The 20505-nt window shown below is 41.3% G+C and overlaps 1 protein-coding gene across 1 annotated transcript; it reads left to right on the top strand.

Annotated features, from left to right (window-relative positions):
- The first annotated feature begins 6738 nt into the window (after positions 1-6738).
- Positions 6739-19564, top strand: GRXCR2 (glutaredoxin and cysteine rich domain containing 2). The gene is made up of 3 exons (XM_007079969.2): positions 6739-7074; positions 13595-13822; positions 19136-19564. Exons 1-3 carry the CDS (start codon positions 6739-6741, stop codon positions 19316-19318), a joined length of 747 nt encoding a protein of 248 aa, XP_007080031.2. The 3' UTR covers positions 19319-19564.
- The last annotated feature ends 941 nt before the right edge of the window (positions 19565-20505 follow it).

Below are 20505 nucleotides of genomic sequence, written 5' to 3'. Positions count from 1 at the left end.
CAAAATCTTTTTGGTAACTTAAAACCATAAAGATACAGTGAAATAAGTTAAGTGATGAATATGCATCATTCCCAAATAAGATAAAATACTGAAAAAATAATTACTGAACATAGGTTTATCCACTTTTTCCTTCCTTTTAAAGATGCTTGGGTCTTTTAGTAAACATGTTTTGTGCCACACTGAGAATTTGCCTATGAGGAAGCATATACTTCTAGAAATTGTGAAAAAGATTTATTAAATTTGCAGTTCCACAGAATGCTAGTGTGACAGACAATCCAGAACTTCTTACTTCTTAGTTTTCAGTAGGAATGATGGATTTTAAGTTTTAAGAAATCTAATTAATGCATGTAATTAAAACCACTTAGAAATAATAAGGGTAAAAGGAAACAACTATACATGGAAAGTAGGTAGGGAAAGTGGAATGACCAGTTGTTCCAGAATGAGAAAGAGAAAGCCATAGGCCAAAACCTGAATGGATATAAAAGGAGTTTTATCAGGTTTGTGGAAGAGAAATCTTGGAAGAGAAATTTTATATGCGGTTAAGCTGACTAAAATGGGAATGGATGTGTTCACGATTTTAAAGAGTGAGTTTCAGTATCAGAAGTACGCTGGTACAAAATTGGAATTTGGCCTTTCTCTCTATTAAAAGGACAAATTTTTCTTGGAATATTGATCTTCTCTTGATAAGAAGTGTATGAAATTTATTGTTTTTTTGTTTTAAACTTTTGGGTAATCAATCTGGAAAGCAAAGAGTTTGAGTTTTACCAAAATAATTTACTGTGTATTTACTTGTTTTTATCAGATCTTTGATTACTTAAGAAAACACAGCCTTCTCAATACTAGAAGACTAAATTTTGTTCACAACTACATAACTTTCTGTATTTTCCTTTAAAATCTTCTATTGTCGCTTTAGTTAAATTGATAAGTATTATTTTATAACGATCTGAGATTCTATTTAGTCAGATGTTCAAACCTTTTGACAATTTCGCTAAATCAAATTGTGAATGCAGTCTTTTTGACCTCATAGTAACTTTGAGATTTTCCAGAAGGTCGTTAGAAAATCTCAAAGAGGGTGCCTGGGTGGCTCAGTCAGTTAAGCATCTGACTTTTGATTTTGGCTTAGGTCATGATCTCCTAGCCCCATGTCAGGCTCTGCACTGGAGGTGCACAGTGGGATTCCCTCTCTCTCTCTCTGTCTCTTTTTCTGCCCCAACTCTGCTAGCACATATGCACTCTCTGTCTCTTAAAATGAATAAACTTTTAAAAAAAGGAAAAGAAAGTCTCAAAGCATTAGCCTTTCACCTTGTAAAAGAGAAATTTTAAGCTAATTAGGTTTATCTGGTATGTCAAAAGAAATTATGTGGGAAGCTTGTCAAATAAGAGATGACAAACTTTCTTAGGTTATATGTGTATGAATATCTATTACTAATATATATATTCTAGAAATTGTTCAAAGTTGCTAGAAATCTGTCAGTATTCTCATTGTTCAGCTGTTATCTAAAATTATTGTATGCCACAGAAATAACATTTCCTAATTGAATGAACTTTCATCAGATCGATAACCATGGCTATTTTTTAGAAGTCTTTTTGTCATTTATAGACAATTACTATTTTACTCTGATGCTTCTGCAAAGGTACTTCATCTTCAGACAGATTCATGGAAAGGGTTCTGGAATATAGGTTTCTGATAACTTTAAGATCATAAAACTGAACTGAGTAAGAATATCCAGAACTAAATGAAAAACTGGAGTCAAGCAGAATAAGAGTTAATTACATGGGATTAAATGAATTGATGAGAATGATTATAATTTTTTTTTTACAGCTGTTCCTTGAAACATTGCTGATTCCTTAAGGTTTTCTTTTTCTTCCAGATTTAAGGAAAGCCTTTTATCTTTTTCTTAAGCTCTGTATGACTTAGAGTAATTTTGTAAAGTATGCCTTTGTAAACAGAATTGAAACATTTACTTTTACTCTTTATCTGATCCCTCCAGAATTCAGAAACCTATTGAGTATTCTTATTTTTATGGCAGTATAATTATTTGCATTAGTTCAGTAGAAAATGTTCTCCTTATAACAGGACACAGTTGCAAACACTGGTTGTATTACCAAATCTTTGACTGGAATGTCATATTTGAGAATATGTATACCATCACATATAACCAGACAGTTTGAAGGAACAAAGATGACTTATGCAGCCTATAAAAGCCCCTTGGAAAAACTAGCCTGATAACTTGCTTAAGGGTTTTCTGTAGACTTACCAGCTGGGTGAAGGAGGTTGCTCCCTGGCAGCCGCTTGGGAACCCTCAGGACAGCCTTAAAAGAGAAGAATTCATGCAAATCTGTAAGTATTCCAGGTGAAGTCTGATGGTGAGTTCTTGGCTTGGTTTCTTAGTCTGGAGAGGCTTTTAACAGTCGAATCTAAGCTTCATTAGGAAAAGGTCCCTCAAAGCAGATTTAAAAAGAGCCTATATGGTTGATTACTATGCTTGCTGCATTTATGTAAATAATTAGTCCAAATGTAATGAGACTAGACTTATTTTGCAAACAAATTAGTCTTAGTGTGTTGATCTTTGATAGAGATGAGGGTGACTGTAGAGGAAAAAAATTGTTTCATTGGAAATTGTACACAAACTTGCAGACATCAGATTCTAGTCTTGTTCATTGTCTTTGAGGTTTTGTTATATACCTATAAACTGAAGTGGATCCTGAATTCTACTGGCTACAACTCTCTGGTCTAAAGTTTCCAATTATCTCCCATCCTTCTGATTTGGAATCAGTAATAACAAAGACTGCCTTGAACTCTCCTTGGAAGAGACCATATTAGGTCCTCTGCACTACCCACATACAAGTCAGACCTCAGGAACTTGAATCTTGGGTCCACATCTGCCTGTTAAGAAGGTCTCCTCCAGGGGCGCCTTGGTGGCTCAGTAGGTTAAGTGTCCACCTTGTGATTTCAGCTTCAGGTGGTCATCTCACAGTTCGTGGGATCGAGCCCCGTGTTGGGCTCTGCACTGAGAACCTGGAACCTGCTTGGGATTCTCTTTCTTCTCTCTCTCTCTCTGCCCCTGCCCATTTGTGTGCTCATATGAACGCATGCACACACACACTCTCTCTCAAAATAAATAAACAAACTTTTTTTTTAAAGGGGGGAGTCCTCCAGATTCTTGGAACTGCACACCAGCTAGAGATCTAAACTTAAAGTTGACGAGGGAGTTTACTTCCCAGAAGCAGACAGCATCTTGAGTGGACAGCTCTCCCAAGTTCACAGATCAAGACCTTCATCTCCAGCATTAAAACTTTACTCTTTTTGCTTTTTTACTGCTTGCTTTTTCTCTCTATTAATGCACAGGAGGACAATGCTTCTTAATTCTGGTGACTATCACTGACTTTACCAATCAGGCCACAGCTGCACAACAAAAGTCCCTTAACTTTCCTGCTAAGGTGGTTTTAGATAATAGAATTGCTTTAGATTGCTTATTGGCTGAGCAAAGAGGTGTCCGTGCCATAGCAATTAACTCCTGCTGTTAATTGCTGAATCAATACTTTTGGTATTATACCAAATACAAGAAATTGATAAATATGCTGCTTGGCCAAAATAGGTTGATGCCCTTTTAGGTACATTTTGTCATTTATTTGATACCAGCTGGTTTAGTTCATGAATGCCCTGGCTAATGAGTAGACTTAAGTCTCTTGGTGTTATCTTCCTGATAGTTAGCACTTCAGTCTCCCTTGTGTGCTGTGTTCTCCAGGAGGTCTTAAGGGCATGTTTGCAGCCATCAGCAGTACATCAGATGGTCTCACTGCACTTGGAGAAACAGAAACAAGATGAACAATGAGAGGAACACAAAAACAATCCTTCCCCAGATCTGATGTCTTTCCCTTTGAATTTCACAATGAGACCAGAGCCACTCAGCTTTGGTGGTAACTGAGAGCACGAATACCAGAAGTTTGGTCAATCTCTCATGTGTAAGAGTGTGACCAAAATGGAGGAACTGCTAAATTAATTACACAGGGAGGCCATCAAACTGCTGTGGTTCTAGTGCTGTGGCAGCCTGCCTGAGCCGTGTAACCCACAATCTAAGCCTGTAAATGCCTAATGGTTATGAAATCAAAGCACTAAGGACAACCAGTCGCTAAAAGCCAATCAATAATTTTCTAACTTCTGCCTTCTCTCTATAGAAAGTCTCTCCCTGAGCTCCTGTTGGTGGAGCACTCCTACCAGCCACTCCTAATTTGGTGCTACTTGATTCAAATCTCTTTTTTTCTGAGATAATATAAGATAATGGTATTCATTCTATATGCTGGGATAAATGAATGAGGCTAATGTAGTCAGAGATGACTACCTAGAAGCCTGAGACCCTACCTGGTTGTCCTGAGGGCTGAGGGACCCATGTATCAGCCTCCTACAGGAGGCTACGGGTGCATTCATGGTACATCAGGGCCAGCTCTGCACCCTAGGAAACCTAGAGGAAGGTATATTCTGATGTTATGATGAGCACATCTTTCTTTTTTAACAATGGTGTTTCTCTTTGTGTGTGTGTGTGTGTTTCTTGTTCCTTGCATTGATTACACAGGACCTGATCATTGTGAAACCCCTCCTTAGTGGAAATATAAATGTCTTTCTCGACTACTTTTTGATCCTACGTATTCTTTTTATTTTTTTTTTAAGGTTTATTTATTTTTGAGACAGAGACAGAGCATGAATGGGGGAGGATCAGAGAGAGGGAGACACAGAATCTGGAACAGGCCCCAGGCTCTGAGCTGTTAGCACAGAGCCTGACGCGGGGCTCGAACTCACGGACCGCGAGATCATGACCTGAGCTGAAGTCGGCCGCTTAACCGACTGAGCCACCCAGGCGCCCCTGATCCTACGTATTCTACATGAAGTATGCTCAACTCCTGTTCCAAAAGTTTGATTTATCTGATTTTTCTTGCCTGGGAGTCATACCTCAACAGTTACTAACTGAGTTCTCTTATGTGCCAGTTATTTTGGTAAACACCAGGGATAGAGAAGTAAAGACTGTTTCTGACTCTAAGGTATTTACAGTTCAGTGAAGGGAAACACAGGAATGGTAAGAGAAGGTAAGAAGCGCTTAATGGTGGTCAGTCCAAAGTTCCATGGCCTTAGACTTCGGGCAAGTGGGAAGAGTTCCCAGAAGCAGTGACATTTGACGTGTAGCTTGAAGGAGAAGTAGAAGTATGGCATTTCAAACAGGAAATAGAGCACTGAATAAGAGACAGAAACCCGTGGTTCTAAGAAGTAGGTGAGCTTGTCAGTGTGCCTGGACCACCAATTAAAGGCAGCACCTGGAAGAGTGACAGAGGACGAGGGTGCAAGTGAAGGGACAGGTTTTGGGTTTTGCCTGCTGCAAAATTAGGTTAAGACTTTTTATGTAGGAGACTGACATCTGTAGATAGTTTTTTTTTTTTTTAAACATGGCTGTGGCATCAATATGGAGAATGGATGGGTGGGGAAGTCATTAGGAGATTGTTGCCATCTTGAAAACAGAAGTGATGAGGGCTTGACCTAGGGTCACGGTGGTGGGAGTGGATGAAGGAAGGCAGTGGTGATAGAATCCATAGGAATGGCTGCAGGCATACAAGACAAATCAGTTTGGACAACTGAGTAAGTGATGAAATCATCAACAAAGAGGAGGAGAAAGTCTCAGCCCCCACCATTTCAGCTCTTCAAATCCAAGCCATCCTTTTAGACTCCGCTCATTCCTCCTTCCGCTCATTGTCTCCTTAGGGACCACCCTCTCCCCAGAATATCTATTCTAGGAGACAGCAGTGGACAGTTTGCCGCCAGCAGGAGGCTGTTATTTCATATATGTTAGGTCTGTTTCCTAAACTAGAGTGCAGGACTCTCATTCACAAGCCCCACATCTCATACTGCCCTGATATTCCTCTCAGTGACTGTTGCACAGTGACAGGCATTTACTGCATGTTATCTGCCATAGGCAATGGGGCCTAGTGCTGTGCTTGCAAGTGAAATCTTAAATATAAAATAAAAATGAAGTGTAACTGCTCTGGTTAATGCCGGAGTACAAGGCCTGGAACCTAGGATCTGTAGTTTCCTCCCGTCTAGGGCTCCATGAGACACAGTTTGAAAACTTTTGGCCTCGTGGACTGGCCGTTGGTTGTGGAGTCAGAACTGAGTTCTGATCCCTGCTCTGTCTCTTACTTAGCTGCAATGGAGTAGACACATGGGGAAACGGTTCTCAGCCTCTCTTTCCCCTCTGTAAAACAGGGATAATTATACTTCCAATGGCTTATGGGGAGGACAAAATAAGGCAATGTGTGTAAAAATCTCTGGCACCTATTAAATACTCACTAGGTCATTGTAGTTGGTAAGAATATTAAGACACTTGCTAGCTGATGGTGTAACTGACCCTTGTTGAATTGGTACTTTGTTCAGTCTATATAAACTTAACCATTGCTCAGGTTAGGAAAAGCCAGGGTTTGGTTGAAGTTATTGGGGAGTTTGGGATCAAAGGGGACCCAATCTTGTCTTATGCTGTGCTCTCTCTACTCCATAAACCCACAATCGCCTGCCTTTGCATGAGGACCTGTCAATATTTAATGTGTGGGTGTCAGTTGCTGTAAACTGAGCATACCCCAGCACCAACTTGAATTAATTATATGCAAGAGGAGAGAAAATAAAATGCCTTCTTCTCAGAGCCCCAAGTTTCATTGGCTACGCTGAAGCCAGGAAACCACAGGGTGAAATTTCTACTGATGGAGGACTCCGAGAAGAAGCTGAACCAGAAGAGTGACGGCAAACCACGGAAAGTACGATTTAAAATCTCCTCCTCCTACAGTGGCAGAGTGTTGAAGCAGGTCTTTGAGGATGGGCAGGAATTAGAGTCGCCAAAGGAGGAATACCCTCACAGTTTTCTCCAAGAGTCCCTTGAACCAATGGATGGCGTTTACGGGTCTGGGGAGGCCCCCAAGCCCCGACCATACTCCCCTAAGCTGACTGCTCAGAGGATCAGTGTTTTTAGAGAGGGCAATGCCTACACTTTGGCGGGCGGCCAGTCTTTCTTCAATGATTACAAGGCGAATGACCATAAGGTTGGTATTGTGCATGATGTGTAAACTTTAAGTTAAAATGTGTATAGAAAAATGCCCGATTCAAATTTGTACATTGCTCATGCTCCAGTACCAACCAGAGCTGTAGGTGCACCAAATGGGAAGCCACTGTTGGAATAATATTTCTGGAACAAAAATAACATGCTTGCTGACTACTTATTGGAAAGTGCAGTAAGCGGACATAGTATTCCCTTCCATCCAGGGTAGTAAATTGTAATTGGGTCATTCGCTGGGTTATCTCGGTAAGTAAATTTAATAGAGATGCAGTGGTTTTCAGGTTGCCAGACTGCCGTTTTAGAAAATTATGTGACAACTGGCTGTTTTGTTTCCAGAAAGAGCTGAGTGTTTGAAGGTGCTCATTTTACTCCAGCCAATTATTCAGCTTGTGGTTTATCCCTGTCTTGTTTTATTTCCTCTCTCCCTCCTGCTGCCTGCTTTTAAAAAATGTTTGTTTGTTTGTTTATTTTGCCTTTCCCTTGTGTGTTAGCATGAACACTGAGTGGTTGGAGTCCCGGGAAGAAATGGTGAAAAGCAAATCAAGCAGAGGAAATGTTACATGGGGAAGAAGTTCGAGCTAGTAGTTCAGTTGAAACCTGTATTTTGTCTGTTAATTCAATTATCTTTGCCAGTACCATGGATGATCAAAAGCACATACATGATTTTCTTTTAAGCTAGAAGAACTTGGAAAATATTCATTGATTTCTAAAAATGAAGAGATGTGTGGGTGTTTGCCAATGGGATTGTGAATGCCTTTTTTTTTTCTTTAAGATTAAATACAGTTATCTAATGTGCCAGGTCATTAATGAATAGTACACCAGGATATGCTCTCATCTTTAATGTGTGAAATTCAGATAATTACTCTCTAATCATTTTTATTGTTAGTTTCAAAGGAACAGATAATTCATCTCTGGCAGACAAATGCATTGGCCTTTCTGGCCTTGGTGAAAGTGAAGTTATGGGCAGTCCACATTTATCAAAGATAATACCAGGTTTCTTTTTGATAACGAAGGGAGCTGGAGTGAACAACCCCTCATGTTAGTGCAGTAACTTAGACGTTATGAAGCAATATCACATACTTGCTTTTTTAAAAAAATTATTTATTTAAATTCAAGTTAGTTAATGTACAATGTAGTGTTGGTTTCAGGAGCAGAACGCAGTGATTCATCACTTATACATAGCACCCAGTGCTCATCCCAACAAGTGCCCTCCTTAATGCCCATCATCCATTTAGCCCATCCCCCCCACCCCCCTCCCCTTCAACAACCCTCAGGTTTTTTTCTGTATTTAGGAATCTCTTGTGGTTTGCCCCTCTCTGCTTTTCTCTTATTTTTCCTTCCCTTCCCCTATGTTCATCTGTTGTGTTTCTTAAATTCCATATATAAGTGAAATCATCTGATATTTGTCTTTCTTTGACTGACTTCGCTTAGCATAATACATTCTAGTTCCATCCACATTGTTGCAAATGGCAAGAATTCATTCTTCATGATCTCCGAGTAATAGACTTTTCCATTGGGTCTTCAGCACAACTTTGAGGAGAAAGGCAAAATATGCGCATTTCCATTTTGCAGATGAGTAAAATTGAGTGCCAAGTTGTTAAGGGATCTACCAGTATTAGAGGGTCATTAGGTACACAGTCAGAATAAGAACCCAGCTCTTCTGATGCCTCGCGCTTTTGACCCTCTGGAATGCTCCTTTTTAGAGAATAAGGTCATGAATCATAATGATGACGTTAATAGTGATAGTTGCCATTTACTGAGTGCTTGTCATATCGTAGCTTCTTGGCTATATCTTGTACTTACAGTATCTCTTTTAAACTGAATCTTATTTGTAGGTTTAGACTACAAAGTTGTAGTTTATACAAACCTTGTATAAGCCTATGGTAGAGAATATTGGACCAGTTCACAGATCATGTGTCAAACTTGGCATGTATGTGAATGTATGATTTGGTAAGGACTTACAAAGCCAGATAACTGAGTTTTCATAGGAGTGCTGCACCATTGGTTTAAACACAGTACGCTGGAGACCATGTTCAGAGTTTGATTCCTGTTCACCTGGTTTCCTGCATGATCCAGTTATCCTTGTTTTCTTTGTTGCCTGATCCAGTGCCACCTCCTAATCTTAGCCAGCCTCTGGGTTAGAGGGGGATCAGGACAGATTCCTGCAGCTCCACCCACTGAAACAGGTTGTCAGTGTGGTATTCATGAAAAATAAGGAAACGAGAGCCGGAAAGCCATGATTTTTCAACAGTGAACCCAGTTGTAAAATAACCCTAGTAAATATTGGCTGTGAAGCAACACTGGGCAGCAGTTAACTACAACAATTAAAAGTAAAGGCTCTGAATTTGAGCAGATATTTGTACACCAATGTTCATAGCTTCTGTATTCACAATTGCTCACAAGTGGAAACAACCCAAATGTCCACCAGTAGATGAATAGACAAATAAAATGTGATATATACACACAGGCGAATATTATTCAGCCTTAAAAAGGAGGGCCGTTCTGACACATGCTACAACATGGATGAAACTTCAAGACCTTGTGCTAAGGGAAAGAAACTAGTCATAAAAAGATAATTATATGATTCCACCTGTATGAGGTGCCTAGGGCAATCAGATTTATAGAGACAGAAAGTAGAGCAGTGGTTGCCAGAGGCTGGGGGAGGGGCGAGGTGAGCGTTTAATGGGCATAGAGTTTCAGTTTGGGAAGATGAAAAAGCTCTGGAGATGGTTGGTGGTAGTGGTTACACAACAGTGTGAATGTACCAATGCCACTGACCTGTCTGTCCACTTAGAAATGGTTCAAGTGGTAAATCTTATGTAATATATTTTACCACAGTAAAAATAATAATTAAGAAACAGGGGCTCTGATGTCTGTTAGACCTGGGCTTTTTGTCCACTCTGCCTACTTACTGTGGGAGCTTAAGCAAACCACTTAGTCTTGCCAAGCTTTAATGTTATCGTCTATGAGATGAGAGTAATAAAAATACCTATTTATGGGGCACCTGGGTGGCTCAGTCAGCTAAGCATCCAACTCTTGGTTATGGCTCAGGTCATAATCTCATGGTTCGTGAGTTCAAGCTCCGCACTGGGCTCGGTGCTAACAGTGCAGAACCTGCTTGGGATTCTCTCTGTCTCTGTCTCTGTCTCTGTCTCTCTGTCTCTGCCCATCGCTCGCTTGCATGCACATACTCTCTTTCAAAATAAATAAATAAACTTTAAAAAAAGTATCTACTTATGAAGATTGTTGTGGTGATTAAAAAAAGTTTGTATGTAAGAAATACTTAGCATTATGCCTGAAACATTGGATGTGCTTAGCTAATGTTCCCTACCATTGTGATAATGACCAGGTTCCTATCAAAGAAATACTGAGTCTTTGTAAAAAGTTTTATGGGATAGAGAAAGAGAAAGTGGTTATAAACAACTAAATATTTTAAAGAATTGAAACCAACTGAAGTTTTATAAGGTTCCTTTAAAAAAAAAATGGAAGGGAAAGGAAGGGAAATGGCATTTACTAAACATATACTCTGTATATATTATGTAATTTCATCTTCACAGTAATTCATTGAGAAAGATTCTTACAAATTGGAGAAACAGTGCACAGGAGTTTAGTAACTTGCAAATCTTGCACAGAAGAATTCGCCTCAGGCCTGCCTGCCTCCAAAGCCCACTGCATTTCTAGGACCCAGGAAGGTGTTCCCGCATTTAAACGCAGAGCCACAGAAAGGTTTCGTGGTGTCTGAAGAGCAGTCTGCAGGCACATTGCCACTGTCAAGGGCATTTATGAAGCTCAGTCCCGTAAGTTGCCGTTCTGGGCACTATGGAAGGAAACAAAAAAATTCCTGGCTTCCTCATGGCCCTCTGTAATGGAAGAGTGGGTGTTTTCTCACGGGCAATTGGGCGTAACCAGATAACGTGAACTTTAGTTACACCCGGAGCGTTTCCTTAGACACAAGGAAGAACTTGGCTGTCAGGGTGACTGAAACTTAAATACACCTTAAAGGTGATTTGGGACCCTCCTTCTTTGGAGTACATTAAAAATAAATTTACAATCTTTGGTGTCTCACATATTGACCAGGTTAGAGGCAGGAGGTTGGACCCTATGACCACAGACTTTTTTTTCAACATGCTATGAGTTTCACCCCAAGAAAACCATTTCTATGTGTGAAAAAAAGTTCCCTAGTAATTGAACCTCTTTGGCTATTAGTGGAAGTGGAAATGGAACCTTCCAGAAGTGCCACCATCTTTATCTTCTGATGTTCAGAAACTGATAGTCCAGAGTGTGAAACAGGAGCCCAGTGAGCATCAAACAATAGGAAATGGAAGCTGCCACACGATCCCTTGAAGAGAAGGAGAGAAAACAGGCCCAAGTAGGAAGCTTGTGGCTTCATAAATAATGATTGAAAACTCTGCGGGTGTTTCAAGGAAGGGGGCCTGAGTACTGAAGTCCTGTTTAAGCCAGGTTGTGACTGAATGCGTTAGGGTTGTAAAGAGGAGACTGCTTAATTGTGGCATCTAAGTAGATTTGGTTTCTCCCGTTGTATAAGGGCGGGGCAGAGGATTTCACGTTGGGGTATTTAGCTGTGTAGCATGATTGTGTGTGGACTGCCAATGGACAGTTTTTCATACTAGCAATGTTAGGGGTGCCTGGGTGGCTCAGGGTGGTTCGTTGAGCGTCTGACTTTGGCTCAGGTCATGATCTCACAGTCCGTGGGTTCGAGCCCCGCGTCGGGCTCTGTGTTGACAGCTCAGAGCCTGGAGCTTGCTTCAGGTTCTGTGTCTCCCTCTCTCTCTGCTCCTCCCCGCTCATGCTCTATCTCTCTCTCAAAAATAAACGTTAAAAAAAAAATAGTAGCAATGTTAACAATGCCCACCAGTATATAGTATTTTTAGCTTTTGGAAACCCTGTCTTATATACTCTTCATTGCACCCCTACCCCTAGAAATTGATATAATTAGCCTCAGGGATGGGAGTCCAAATCTTTAACCACAGGGACATTGCCCAATCAGCACAGAAGCCAGCAGAATATTGGGGCAGGGTCCTGAAACGTGGACTTCTGAGCAACAACCACTACATTACTGGGTTTAGGGGATGTGAGAGGTTCCCTGAAGAGAGCTGTGGGTAACAGGAGGGCGCTCAGGAGTCTCAGGACAGCACCTGCTTACCACCCAGTATCAAAGTATTCTTCTGTTTTGATAATAACTTTGTCTGTGGTGAAGCCCATCAGTGAACCCCATCAGTTAGATGTCACCCCATTTGCGGAGGAGCAAACTGCTGTTCTGAGAGGTCACGTGATTCTCTTAAATCTCACAGTTGGTGAACAGCGGAATTGAGATCTGGTGTTGTTTCCCTCCAAGCTATCCTAGCTCTGGGAGGCAATATGTGTTCTTAGTTAATAATCCCTAAACATTTACTTCCCATGCTTCCTTACTGCATTGTTGTAGTAGTGTCTCAATTATTCCTCAGCAAATTGTCAAGTAAGACATGATAAATCTATACAAAAGAACGTGAGCTATTGATAATGATGCCACAAGGTCCCTGGGTGGCTCAGTTGGTTAGGCATCTGACTCTTGATCTCAGCACAGGTCTTGATCTCAGGGTTATGAGTTCAAGCCCTGCATTGAGCTCTGCGCTGGGCCTGAAGCCTACTTAAAAAAAAAAAATGCTATAGAAGTATATTTTTTGACATTAAAAGATTTTTGTATCGTACAATTAATAAAAACATTACATATATGTAAGATGATTGCACATATATAAGATCATTATATATTATGTATTTACATAAGATCATCATATACATAACAATCTTACAGGTTTTTTGGGGAGAAGATGCTTGTGAATAGTGCAGGGTAGGTGTTGAGAATATGGACTTTCGAGTTAAACACACTGGGGTTCGAATCCCAGCCACAGACCCTGACTAACTGTAACCTTGGGAGGCTCTTTACCTCACTGTGATTCAGTCTCCTCATCGGTAAGATGTAGAAATCATAGCATCCGCCTCAAGGGATGCTTGAGGGGAAAGTGAGGTAATGCTTGTAAACGCTTATCGTGGTGCCCGACACAAAATAAATGCTATCCACTATAATCAAATAATGATAATCAGTAAATTTTATCTATTATTATTTATGCATAACAATTTTGGAGAGCTGTTTATTTTTTTAAGCCCTCTTTTGTATTTATTAAACTCTTTCTGTGTGCATCCCTGCATCAGCTACTGCTGTATGTAGTGGGAATAGAAGTTCTGGCTCCCACCCTGCAGTCCCGGTTTTACAGTTAGTTCAGCTTTGCTTGGTTACCATCAACAGGGGGAAGGAATCTGGGTTTTAAGGATTTTAGAGAGAGTGAACAAACCAGGGAGTGAATCGTAGCTTTGGAGTCTGTTGGAATCATAAATGCTAGATGGTTACAAGGTCCTTCTCTCCTGTTGCCTGGGATGTTGAACAGTTTCTGCAGCCCTGTATATGGTGATCGGTGTTAAATCTCCATGCTTATTCTCCATTTCTCAAGTCCCCATCTATTATAGATTTTGGAAAGATAATCATCTACACGAACAACCTGAAAATCATCCGAACCCCAATGGACAAGAGAGACTTCATGAGGAAAATGCTCCAGAAGGAAGAGGAGGCCGAGGAGGAGTCTCTGATGAGCAAAGAAGAAATCTGTGGAGACAGCGGCCTGAATGATGGGCATTTGCCAGACACGGAAAGCACATTCCCCCATAACCAGTACCCACAGGTGTGTCAGAATGGTTCGCTGTCCTACTTGGAGCTGGCCCTACAGCAGTGGTCTCCACATGGTTTTGATCTTTGCACTACTTCAGAAAAAACTTGAATGTAAATACTTAAGATGTCTAACTGTTAAAGATGTTCAAGAATTTTAACTTTATTATTATATTTTAATGGTAAGTGATTAGCAAAACAGTTATGTATATATTTCAAATATGCACAGTTTTTTTTTTTTTGATGACTTCTTTTGAGATCCAATTAGGTATTAATTGTTTTCACTCTGCAATGTGGCAAAGAACAGCTTGTTCCAGAGATGGAAAAAATCAGCTCTGTTCTTTTTCTTAATGGGTTTGCTTGTGTTTGTCTTACTGGTTTATCCTCAATCCAGTTTCCTTGAAGAGATCTTATGAAGACATGTGTCCAGTTTTGTAGAGATTAGTTTAGTTGAAATTAAGCCATATTGTCTCTAAGTCTTCTAGACCAGGGACAAGAGAACTTCAGTATGTTGCAAAATGCTCAAAGCGAATGAGTGAGCTGGGACACCATTGTCACTTTGCACGCAGTGAGGTCACTTTACGTCATGTTTACTCTAGGGTCCCCTGGGTACCATGTTTGGTCACTGCCTGACCTAGTGAAGGTGCCAGTGTCAACTAGTTTATTAAAAATTAGTATAACGGTTTATTTTGAAGATATTATTGATGCTTAATTTCTTGCCTTTTTAAGATAAAAAGTAAATATAAACAGTTAGGATTTTTTTTTCTTCCCACACGCCTCAGAGGTGTGCCCTCTTCACCTTGGAAACTGTTGCTTAGACATGCTCAGATGAGGGGGTAGAGTGATGATATTCATTAGTTCACAGTGTGGGGTTGGGAGTGGGAAAAGCAAGTTTGATGGTTTTAAGCTAAGGGAGTAAAAGCTTGGATAGCAGCAGAAATGAATTTTCTCTCTCTTCAGATTCCATCTCTTGGGAGCTGAAGCTTTCTGTGGGACTTAATCTCACCTCCCATGAGTTGGTGTGACGCAGTGAGCCGGCGGCTTCCTCGTACTTGAGTGATATCCCCACCTTGGCAAGGTTTAGAGGATGGGAATGAGAAAGTCATGACCAGACTCTAGCAAAAGACTCTTACTAAAGTTCTGCTCACAATGACTCATGTCTCTTTCCCACCTGATCTCACACTAGATAAGATATATTTGAAATGAAATATGATCATGTCACCCCTTCATCACTCTCTTTCCCCACCCCAAACTTTAAGTGACATCTCATCCTTTGGAATGAAACCAAACCTTCTGACTTGTTGTAGAAAACGTTGTATAGCCTGGACCCTCCCGGCCTGTTTATTCTCCTCTTACACATCTCTCCTCATTCTCTCTGTCCCAGACACACTGCCCATCCAGCTACCATTCATATGTTCTTTGCCCTTTCCTAGCAGAGGCAACTTCCCTCTGCTTAGAATGTTCTCCAGATTCCCCACCCCCTTCCCCTTAGCATCTGAAAGTGGAGACATCACTTCCTCAGAGGATAGACCCCTCAGAGTACCTCGCACCCCTCCTCGGTTGCAGTCTTCAATTTCTCTGTGTAGTTATTTGGTTAACGTTTGCTATCACACACTAGAGTTTTGTCTTGCATGAGGGCTGGGGCCATGTTTATGTTGGGTTTGGTATAGTAGTTCCAGTGGCACAAAAATAAGAATGAAAATAGAGGTTGGCACAGAGTAGGCGCACAGTGCATATTAGTTAAATATTTGTGGAAAGAATATTGGAATTTGGGACCAGAGTGTCAGCTGGTAAGGAAGTATTGTCCTTCTGCCTTCTCTTGCCTTTTAGCACTATTCAGAACCCAGCTTAGCAGCAGGCAGACTACTAAACATTGTGATCCGAAGCATTACCTCCCCACTTTAAAATTCATTAATTCTATTCTTTTTCAAGCCGTTTTGTAATTTGTAGGAGCATATATTTTCAGAAAGGAGCCAGAAATGATAAAATGCAGGTCACGCCGCTGGCCTGAAAAAAAAAAAAAAAAAAAGCAACAACAGCCCTGACATGACAATTATCTGTAAATTCAATTTGGAGAGATCCATGTTTTCTGGCTGTAATACCACAAACTAGGACAGAGGCGTGCAGCAGAGAGTTGCCGTGAAAGGTTATTCTTCACTTGCCTGTCTTTTAAACTCTGTTTTAAATTGCTATTTGTTTGCCAAATCCCTCATGCAATAAATGCCCAGCCAGGTTTTATTTTAAAAAAGAGGGTCAGAGAACATCAAGGTGCCCCTTCTGACCAGGAGACCCTTTGTTGTGTTATATGGAGCAGGGAAGCAGTGGGAACCTTGATGAAAGAGCAAGGCAAGGGTAACGGCCAGGCCATGCTGACCATCTGTATTCACCGTAAAAGAAAAGGAGAGCAATAATTGAATTGAGCCACAGTGAAATATGGAAGGGGAAAAATCTGGCCGTATGTTCGGTGGATTTGAGACCATAACTCATCTGGACTTCTTTATGCCTTATGCGCTCTTGCCTTTGAAATAGGCAACAACAATGACAACAACTGTCATTTATTGAGGGCCTGTGATAGCCAACCACCATGCCCACTGCTTTCTATGCATTAGTCTACTTCATTCTCACAAGGACTCTGTGAGGTAGTGATTGTTAGCAGTCCCACTCTTTAGCTGGGGAAACTAAGGCACAGAGAAGTTAAGTAACTTGCCAGAGGTTATCAGAGCCAGTGGTCAAACCCTGGACCACCTGACTACCAGTCCTATCATCTTAACCACTCTGCTGAGCAGTCTTCAGATTGGTGCTCCTTAGCATCATCAGGGCTACCACAAGCCTTTGAGTCTGCAGTGTGAAAGCTGAGGCCCCTTTCCTTGGCCATGGAGCTAGTAAGAGGTGGTTTGGATAGGTCTGTCGGTTCCAGGACCTAAACTGTGCAGTACAACTATGTTCTAAGCCATCTTACTGATTATTTTCTGAGAGGAGATTAAAAATGCTGAGAATGGAAGACAGAAGCTTATATCCCTCTTGCCTTGAATAGAGGTTCAGTAGCCCTTGATTTAATCATTAAATGATTAAATGACATGCTGAGAGCAAGTGGTTGGAAAGAGGGTGGTAACCCAGGGTAAGAATGGAAATTCCAGGGAGCCTTCTAATAGCACCTCATACAACCACGTGACATTAGATAAAATTTGATCGATGATTTTTTTTTGTTCTCCGCAACAGGTGCACCAGGTCATTTCATGAATCTTTTCATAGCTGAACCTGACATTGTATGCAAATTAATTTTTGGATGACATGTATAGCATTTTGGTAGGAATTTACTATACTTCCTTTGGCAGCACTGACAACATTAAAATCTCACTGGGATCAAGTCCAAAACAAAAACATGTGGATTTAGCAGAAAAACGGACTGTGACCATTTCCTTAATGAATATTTTGGCAAAAACACTTATTTTGAATACTCTGAATACTTTAAGGGTAGAAAACAGGTTTCTCCATTGTTGATGTATTCAAATATGGCCACAATCAATAAAATATTAACCGAAGGGTACGTTTAGGCTTTTGTCGGTTGGATGATCACTTCCATTCCCTAAATCTAGAATGAATAAAATGTGGTATCTTCTTAGGCACTTTGTAGCACAATGGAACTATTTTCAGAACTCATGCCGCCCTTTTCAAGATTATTTTTATTCTTAAATTATAAAAGAAAGCTGTGTTAGCTGGGTTGAGCCACCCAGTGGATTCCGCCATCTTGTTAGGTCCTAGGATTTAAGAATCAGAAGGGTTCTCCAGACATCATCGTTTTGTTTGTTCATCTGGCAAACATGTGAATGGCACGTGTTGTGCCAGGCACTGCACTAGAAGTCTTGGAGGTGATGGTGACAGGGACTAGCACAGAGAGCTTCATGTCTGGTCAGCAGGAACTTTCAGTAGAAGATGAGGCCTGCCATGCTTGGGGCAGGACAGGTGGGACAGGACTCCTGGCCCAGAGGTGTGGGGAGGCAAGGCTTCCTGGATAAGTGCTGCTAAGCCAACATCTGAAAACAAATAATTGTTGTCTGGTTTGGGGAGAGCCACCCACAAGACTAGAGGCAGGGCTCCACCCTAAATTCATGCCAGAGTTGGTGTGTATCTGGACTAGCATTGCGGTTGTGGGTGGTGAAAACTGGATGGATCTGAGAGATGATTTGCAAGTGAAATAGACAGGACTTGGTGCTGGATCCACCTGGTATTGATTTGGTACCGCCCCTTATTTCTTGGGAGGTTCATGGTCTATGCACAGTCCGCACAGGAATGCAAAGGTTGCTAGTTTCCTTGAGGTGTCTTAGGGAGGGAACATGACGTAGACAAGGGGCATATTCTGCAGGACGGGAGTCGAGCACTAGTAAGTCAAGACTCACTAGCAGGGCTTAGAAGTGAATTAACTTTTGTGGAAAACCTATAATATGCCAGGTGAAAATTGTGGTTTTTTTCACACTCTCATTTAATATTCCAGCTGCTCCGAGAGGTCAGCATTACTACTCCCATTTCGCAGGGAAAGAAAAACAAAGATGTAGAGAGGTCAAGGGAACTTTCCAAGGTGCATGATTGCTCTCTCAGGCCTTATCACAGGTATCAAAGAAAATAAAGTACTGCAGGAATTCAGAGCTCAGCTTCGAAGGATTGTAACATCGATTCATTCATCCACTCAGGCTCTCGGCCAGTCACACAAAAACAGTATCTCTTGAACGCCTGCTGCTGGACAGGTTCAGCGAGGGGCTGTGTATGGAGTCAGTAAGAGCATGAACTCTGGTGCTCAGTCATCTGGAATTAAAACCTGCCTCCTCTCCTCCAAGGCTGTGTGACCACTGGCAAATAACCGAACTTCTCAGCATCTCAATTTTCACATCTGCAGCAAGGATGATAATATTTGCACCACCTCACTGGGGTGTTGTACGGATTAACGTAAAGAAAGCTCTTAGAACAGCACCTCGCACCACCTAGGCACACTGCAGCTGTTCACTATTAGTATTTGGCAATGTGGATAAGTAGGTCCTTGTCCTGACGGAGCACACAGAAATGACACGTCAGATGGTGACAAGGGCAGTGAAGGACGTAAAGCTGCAAAGTGCAAGGCATCGTAGCAGGGGATGGTGTCTCAGAGATTCCATCAGGGAGATCCTCTCTGATAAAATTGCAGTGAGAATTGTGTGCCTCTGGTCAGTTCCCTCTTTGGCATTTGTGGGAAGCATTTTCTGCTCTCGTTCTGCCTCTGCCTTTCTGGCAGCCCAGTGCTATTTCAACGTGTATTTGAACAGTGGTCTCTAACTGAATGCTGCCCTGTCTCTTGCAGGAAGGGGAGCTTCCCGAGGACAACTGTTTTCACTGCCGAGGGTCGGGCAGTGCCACCTGCTCTCTGTGCCACGGCAGCAAGTTCTCCATGCTGGCCAACAGATTTAAGGAGTCCTATCGGGCCCTGCGGTGCCCTGCCTGCAATGAGAACGGCCTGCAGCCTTGCCAGATTTGCAATCAATAGCCTGTGGCTTTGTATGTCCGCTGTTATCGCATCCTTCCTGAAGTTACTGCTTATAAACCCCCTCCTTCTCTTCCCTCTCCCAGCAAGGAAGCCACAGTGGCTACCACCACTTCCACCACTGGCAAAACTCAATTACTTGATGACATTTCGTGAGGCTGGTAACATCTCCATGTGGTTCTAAGTGGCAGAGGCATTTTCGAATTAGAGTCGGCTTTGAAACGGGTTCTAAAATTATCCTTCCAGGAACGTGTGCGTGTATCTTACTTGGCTTAGCTCGGTTTTTTCCTTACACTAGTGAGCAAATAAATGCACATTACAGGCAGCAGGTTGAAGTCATTTTCTGGTTGGGAATTATTTTGCACAATTATGCCATGAGAAAGGGATAAAAAAGTAAGAGTAAAAAAGGCAGGTTTCTGATTAACTGAATTTCTGTTGCATATAATGCATTTCAAATCATCATTGGTCAGATTTAATTTTTAATTAAGCAGAAGAGGAGAGGGATGCCCGATGCAGAATGTACCAGCAGGCCACTGAAAACAAAGCAACATGTATGTGCTTCGTGCTGAAGATGGGCAAGCTGAGAAGGCCTTTCCTTCAAAGTCCTGAGTCTCTCCTGTGTGATGTGCTTGGGTGATATTCACGCAGGCAGTGAGCAGTGCTGCTTCTTAAGACCAGATGAGATAAGACACTCCTACATATGCCTCTAAACTGCTGAGGCTATAAGCCAAGTCAGAACTACTTAGGATAAATTTGGTGCTTAAGTACGTGTGTGTGACATGACTTCTTCCAACCCCTGAATTATCAGCAAATAAATACATGTATTTTAAGTCTAGGATATAGCCACAACCTCTTCAAAAAAGACTGGATATTTTTATAGTTATCTATTAGAAACCTCTAAAAAAAAAAACCAAGGATGATTTTTAAGAATTCTCATTCTACCGTCGGTGAATACACATACTAAAGGTAATTCTTTCCTCTTAAAGTTGGTTACAAAATTAGAAAGATGCTTTTGTTAATGTACTTTTGTGGCTCTAACCCCCACACCCTTCACCACTTGAGAATAACCCTGTAAAATCTGTTGTTTTGAGACACATGGCTTTTCTATGATGATTTTGATTTTCATTACCTGATTTTTTTTTTCAACATTTGTTTGTTATTCTCTAATATTCAGCTATTAAAATAATTCA

This window comes from Panthera tigris, chromosome A1, assembly GCF_018350195.1.
Source record: "Panthera tigris isolate Pti1 chromosome A1, P.tigris_Pti1_mat1.1, whole genome shotgun sequence".
NCBI lineage: Eukaryota > Metazoa > Chordata > Mammalia > Carnivora > Felidae > Panthera > Panthera tigris.
Note: the sequence above shows the minus strand (reverse complement) of the source record. Positions and strands in the feature narration are given on the sequence as shown.